The following is a 6941-nucleotide window of genomic DNA, read 5'->3' as shown; positions in this document are numbered from 1 at the left end:
TTATGATTAGTGTAGGATTGGGTGCCTAGAATGTGCATGTCTATGATCAGTGTAGGCTAGGATTGGTATGTGTGCTTGCTATGTGTCCATGTGTATAATGTGCATGATCAATGCATTGATCAAGGAAACACACATTGCTATGATCAGTGCACTGATCAAGGAAACACACATTGCTATGACCAGTTCATTTGATCATACTAATGCACATTGCCACGATCAGTTCATTGATGTACACTGTAATGGTAGATAGTCCATTTTGCTATGCTACTGACCTGTGTCTTCCTAACTAACAAGGTGATGAAGACCGAGTGGGATGTCATCGGTGGTGGCGCCCTCCACCGAAAGTCTTGGAGGACGTGATCTGCGGATCGAGATGTCGGGGAGGAGGAAGCCGGTAGCGGCGGCGATGTCTCTGCTCATGCTTGGGCGCAGGCTAAAGCTTGAGCACAAGACAATAGAACCAGTGCCACACCAGTTCTACGTGTGGATCAAGAACGATGACGACCTCGCCTTCCTGGTTGTCCTAAAGGCTTTTCAGCCTGTCCCAAGGAGGTGGTTCTACATTCGGCTGTCTCGTGGCGTGCCGCTTGCCGCTGGCAAGTGGTGTAACTAATGGGTGCAGGTTCAGCAGTTGCGCAACAAGGTGGTGATGGTGCAGTGCTAGAGCAACTTCTGCTGGAAGGACCTCATGCTTGCCGGCGACATATTCGTAGTCAAGATCGTACCATTCTAATGTAGGTATCTGTGTAATTGCTAATGTGTTGTGTTGATTGTGTGTTTTATGTGATGTTAATGTGTTATGTGCTTGCAAGTGCTAAGATCACCATTTTTGAAAGGGGTGAGCAGAACAACACATTGCACACAACCAAACAATTGTGCTTTGCATTTGCTCACACTTACACTACACATGCCGTCCAAACAACACAACGGACACAAAATTGATCAACAGTGCGATGCAAGGGACCAAACGAAATAAATTGCACAACATGGCCCAGAGGTTGTTTATTCAGCCAAGCTAAGTCAGGCCATAGATGCAAGAGCACAAATTTTGATACAAGCAACCAAACAGGCACATAACGTTCCTCGCAATGGAACTATACCAGGATTCAGAATGTTTGCAAATGTTACACACTTCCCCTGCTCTTTTGTTGCTGATCAGTAGATGAACATCCACAAGATCAGTTTTTTTGTTTGTGCGAAAGCATCCTGCCAAACTCAAGTTCAGATACTACAATGCTTTGACCATCATCCCCTCAAACTCTGATCTCATCGCTCTAAGTGCGGCGAGAAAAGTTCCATACGTTCAGTTACATGAATTCACCACATTACACTGGAGTGCACAACCTATAGCCGTGCTCACCCATTTCTCTTTGGCTCCGTTCTTCTGTTCTTCCTTGTTTTACATTGATCCTATTTCCGCCTGTCCTTGGCCCTTTTGAAAGTTTGCTTGCCCTTGTTCTTCCACTTCTGGTTGCCTCCGGGTGTCCGGGCCACCTGAATTTCCCTTACCTTACGCATCCTGCAATTTAACGGAGAGCCATGTTGTTCAGTTTCAGGAATTCTTAAATGAAAAAGATGCATTATCTACCAACTTTAGTTATTTAAATCCAGTGTATAAATTCAGTTTTCTTCTTTTCAGAGACTGGAGAACTTCTGATATGCTACAGGTTGAATCTATCCCCTCAAACTTCAAAAGTAGATGGTGATTCATTTGCTCGAATGCTGCGTCACAACCCAGCTCCAAACCAAGGAAAGGCTCTAGTCTATTTTACAGTATGGTTCTGTTGTTGTATAACAACCGATGAACTCTTCGATCTGGAGGCCATATGCAATTAATACACAAAAACTTTTACTGGCAGGTGACAACAAGACTCCAGTATCACTGCATGTGGATAGAAAAGGATGATGGGCTTACCTGTAGTTCTTGAGTTTTTGGTCAGATAACAGCTCATCAACCAAGGTCTGCTTCCTTTCATGCTTTGTCAACCTACTTGAGTAGAACTCAGATGCAGGCTCAATAACCGTTCCAACCTAAACCCATCATCAAAATATTCAGTTTGTTAACTACTGATGAGCATTCACAACTTTTCAATGGTATGGCCAAAATATTTAATAAAGCTCGCAATTAGACCACTTACTTGGAAATACTTCGGAAGAGCCTTGGATTTACCAGACCTCTTGAAATGCCTTTTAGGGTCCATTACATGCCTCAGCTGCAAAACATATGTCGAGCATATTGTGCTTAAGCCACCAAAACATAAAAACTCAAAGAATAAGTAGATGGCCCTGTCTAACATTGGGTTCAACATTTACATAGTATTTCAACTCACGATATTCGGTTCTTAAAAGTAACACAGTCCAACCAGATTGCAATACTATCAGATAAGCCTCCAAAGATGCTGCATGTTGACAAGCAAATGTGGTATGCTAAGTGTTCACTAAACCATACTCCCTCCATTCCGAAATCTAGTGCGCGTAGATTTTATCTCATATACCAATGCATGCGCTGGCAGTGCATTTTGGACGAGAAAGCCCCCAGCCTCCAATGCGAGTACTAGTAGTACTAGTACGTTGGCCTCGACGCTCCAAGGAGTACTAGTACTAGTACGATGGCCGCCTCCGTCTGCCGCTCGCGAGCGCCCACGACCAGCAAGCAAAGCCGGCAAGGGAAGCGGTCAAGCGGGTATACGAGCCAAGGACGTGGCGGCGCTAGCCATGCACGCGTTGAGGAGCAGCTGTGAAATCGGCATCTCCATTGGACCCAAGGTGGAACTGCTCACCGGTGCTGGAGAAGAAGACCGAGAAAGGGGCAGCCGGCACCAGAGGAAATCGATTGACGCCGGACGTGGATGCGGGCATGGACGTGGAGAAGCCGGCCGTGGACGCGCGACGTCAGGGTGCCGGTGACAGCCACGCGCGCTGCTCGCGAAACTCGGGGCACGCCTGCTGGGTGCGTTGGCGGCTGGTGGACGAGCTCCACGCGCGCGCCGAGCTCCCGCAGCTGGTGGCCCTGCTCCCCGGCGTCCGTGGGCTCGTGCTGGAGCTCCTTCTCCAGGATGCAGGCCAGGGGCACAGTGGCAATGGAGACACTAGCAGCAGATGCGACGATGCCGGAGGCCGGCCGTCGACGCGGAGGCGGCGGATGCGAACGCGACGACGTCGGATGTGGAGGCGGAGACACCGGTATCAGATGCGAGGACGCCGGAGGCTGGCCGTGGAAGCGAAGGCGTCGGATACGGACGCGACGACGCCAGATACGGAAGCGACGACACCGGATGTGCCGGCCGTGGACACAGCGACGCTGGAGGCAGACGCGGAGATGCCGGAGACGCCGGCCTCCATCTCCTGAAATCTCCGCCGCCGTGGAGTTGGAACCAGAGGGAGGGGATAAAGGCGAGCGTTGCGTGCGGGAATTCTGTTGCGGGGCTAGTTCCGTCCAAAAGCGTCGAAAGTAGCTAATACGCACTACATATTGGAATATCGACAAAAAAGTTACCCGCACTATATTGAGGAACGGAGGGAGTACATGCTTGCTTAATGATTAAATTTCATTCTATTGAGAGCAGACAAAACGAAAGCAGTAGTACTTTGTTTTAGGAGAAGCCTAGCTATCCTTAATACAGTACTCCCTCTGTAAAGAAATATAATAGCGTTTACATCACTACTTTCACTCAAGCACTACTGCACACTTACAAAATGGCTAATGCTTGCCCGTCAGGAATTCAGGATCACCTTCCTAAACTCTAAATTAAACAGGCGTTTTTTTTCTTCTGTTTTCCGAAGTTACATAACGGAGGCCCACACTGAATTACTACTACTGACAGCACACCTAAGTGTAAGACCATACCTGCAAAATCTCAAGGTCTTTCTTCAACTCGGGAGTGATGCTCGGCGCCGGCATGTCGAACCTGGAAAAAGACGCAGCAAATCATAAGCACCCACCCATCCAAGAACCCAGTAGAAAATTTTCCAATTCATAAGCGGGGCTCAACTCACCAGCCCTTGCCAGTGGTGTCCTTGACGCTCTTCCTCGCCATCTTGTTGACCTTCCTGGGGTCCCTCGGGGGCACGTAGAGCCCGTCCACGAGCTGGTTGCTGGGCTTCCAGAGGGACTCCTGCGCGTCAATGCTCGGGGTCGGCGCCGAGCCCTTCTTGCTGCCGCCGCCGGCCGCCGCCAGGGAAGGCAGCTGGGGCGCCCACGACAGGCCGATCGGCGCTGCCGCCGACGACGACATCGCTCTCTGAGCCTTTGTAAGCTTGGATAGCTGCTCCTTCTCTTGCCCCGGCGTTGTTGGGTTACGCGGCGGCGGCGGGGGCGGGCGGTGGAGGGGGAAGAGGAGGAAAATCAATGAGGCGGCGGGGTAGGAGGGGGGAGGGGACTAGGGCTAGAGACCTCCTATTTCCCGACCTACGCGGGGAACCCCTCGTCGCCCCTGCGCGCGCTTCGGCCCGGCCCATATGCGCGAGACGCGGCCCTTGTTTTTCTTCGTTTTGTTTTTCAAATTTTAAGAAATGTTCATGAACCACAAAATCGACAAAAACTGTTCAGGGTAAAAAAACGAATTTTAAAAAAGTTCAGTCATTTGAAAATATGTTATGAATTTCAAAAACTATTCTCATATTTCAAAATGTTCACATTTGAAAAATATTCTCGGATTTAAAAAACAATCATGAATTCAGAAAATGGTCCGAATATCCAAAATATTTTCATGGACACAAAAATGGTTCACGAGTTTGAAAAATATGTTCCGGTATTTCTAAAAGTAGCTGTGAATTTGAAAAATCTTTTTTGGATTCCAAAAAAATATTTACAAATTCTAAAAATAATTCTTGGATTTTAAAAAACGTTCATGGATTATAAAAATGTTCTAAATTTCTAAAACAATATTAACAGTTCCCAAAAAATGTTAACGAATTGGAGAAGTGTTTCCCGATTTTTCAAAAAATGAAAATTGTTTGAATTTCAAAAATGTTTGTGAATTCAAAAAACATATTTGAAATTTTCATAAACTTTTTAAAAATTCAAAAGAAATGTCTGCTAGTTCCAAAAATTATTCCCAGATTTAAAGTTGGTCTCCGATCCAAAAATTGTTCGTGAATTTCAAAAATTGCTCCAAAATTTCAAAAATGTTCTCAGATTTAAAAAAATGTTCATCAATATGAAAAATATTCTCATATTTAGAAAAAATTTCAAGAATTTAAGAAATATCTTGTATTTAAAATAATTCATGAACACTAAATTGTTCATGAATTTGAATTTTATGTGTGACTTTCTAAAAAGGTCATGATATTTAAAATACATTCACGGATTTGGGTAAACTTCACGAATTAAAAAAAACATAAGTTTGAAGAAAATCACGAATCTGAAAAAAATGAAAAATAAAAACCATCAAAGTCAAAGAGAAGACAAAAAAAAGAGAAAACCAAAGGAAAAACAAAAATCAAAGAAAATCAAACATGTGGGAAAAAATGGAATGGGCTGGGCCACATAGAGGAAGGGATGCATGGGAGGGGAAACATTGCAAAGAGTCTAAAAGAGGTGAAAGAGCTATAAAGAACTCAGATAGGCTAGGATTCGTCTTTCTTTACCTTCAGAATCATTGGAATTTCCCATCTTTTTTCAGCTCTGCTCCCGAAAAGAGAAAGGAAAGGAGACTAAGAAATATGCTATTTGCTACTATTCCATCTATTTGTGCATCAAGTCCGAAGAAGATGTGGAAAACACGGCACCCTATCCCTTCCCTGAAGTTTGAATTCATAAATCCTGTTTCTAGTGGCGAGTAACTACTACGAAAGGTACGGAAAACGGATCGGTCATCTAGCGTGGACTTCTGGTAGGTCACTAACCAGCAACCTGCACGTGAAATAGGAAGCTCCCAAGGGCTATAGGAGGAGATCCGCGGACGTGGGGTTTTTGGGACATGGCTTCGTAGATCTTCTTGAGGACATGGAATTAAAACTTCACGATTGTGGTGGGCCTATTTTCTGTCATGATCTCTTATTCACAGATGTCAACCTGTTGTTTTTCATGTCAAATGCTAAAATTCCCTAAAAATGTCAAATGCTAAAAAGAGCGGATGAAGTATCAAGCCTCTTGAATATTTACTCTTTGATTCGGAGATATATCTCTGATTTGGGAATTTTGACAAGCGAACAAACCTGCTTGTAACACCCCTATGTAAGGGTGCTACAGTAATCCATCATGATGATGCTAAGCTACTGAGATTTGCAATGATGATCAGGTTGGGATAATATCTCCTTCAAAATTCCTTCTCTGAATTCTATTCAATTTCAAAGTGCAAAATGAAGTTGATCAAAAGTTGTTGGAAAAATGTTCACCTTTTAGCAAATAATCCGAAACTATTTGTTGTTAAGGAACACAACATCACCATCAACTCTAAATGGGCCTAATGCTTTTTTAACAAAGCCAAAACAACATTTTAAAATGCCCTATTCTTTTTGAATAAATCCACAGGGATTCAAAACATTCCCAACATTTTTGTGGCAGTAAGGATCAATGCATACTAACTATTGGGACCAACTACATATTTTACAAAATTCATTAGTGGCTAAAAGAAAATGCAAAAGCTGCAAAAAAAGAAAAGAAAAAGGAAAATCAGAGGAGAGAGAGAAAGCCCCCTGCCCTCTGGGCCTTAGCCCATTGCACTGGCCCAGCCCACCTTCCCTCCCTTGTCTTCTTCCTGTAACGCCCCGAGACCGATGCTCGAGAAGACCTCCATATATTTCCGGGTTCCGTCGTGTGTTTTGTTTGGTTCTTTGCATTCATCATTACATCATGTGCATTGCATCATGTCTTCATGCCATCTTGTCATTTCTTTTTCTTAACTCAACCAAATAAAATCGGATGGATCTTCGGTCCATTTAAATCGAGGGATATTCACATGGTGAAATTCTCTTTATAACATATCTCCCAATATGTG

General features: G+C 44.5%; 1 protein-coding gene across 1 annotated transcript; it reads right to left on the bottom strand.

Moving 5' to 3' along the window:
* Positions 1–1032: 1032 nt before the first annotated feature.
* Positions 1033–4381, bottom strand: LOC119317748 (rRNA-processing protein fcf2-like). The gene is made up of 5 exons (XM_037592244.1): positions 3997–4381; positions 3848–3908; positions 2139–2213; positions 1916–2031; positions 1033–1519 (listed from the first exon to the last, which is right to left on the bottom strand). Exons 1-5 carry the CDS (start codon positions 4233–4235, stop codon positions 1411–1413), a joined length of 600 nt encoding a protein of 199 aa, XP_037448141.1. The 5' UTR covers positions 4236–4381; the 3' UTR covers positions 1033–1410.
* Between the last annotated feature and the right edge of the window lie 2560 nt (positions 4382–6941).

The sequence above is a fragment of the Triticum dicoccoides genome, chromosome 6A, assembly GCF_002162155.2.
Source record: "Triticum dicoccoides isolate Atlit2015 ecotype Zavitan chromosome 6A, WEW_v2.0, whole genome shotgun sequence".
Classification (NCBI taxonomy): Eukaryota; Viridiplantae; Streptophyta; class Magnoliopsida; order Poales; family Poaceae; genus Triticum; species Triticum dicoccoides.
This window is presented reverse-complemented; position numbering and strand designations above follow the sequence as displayed.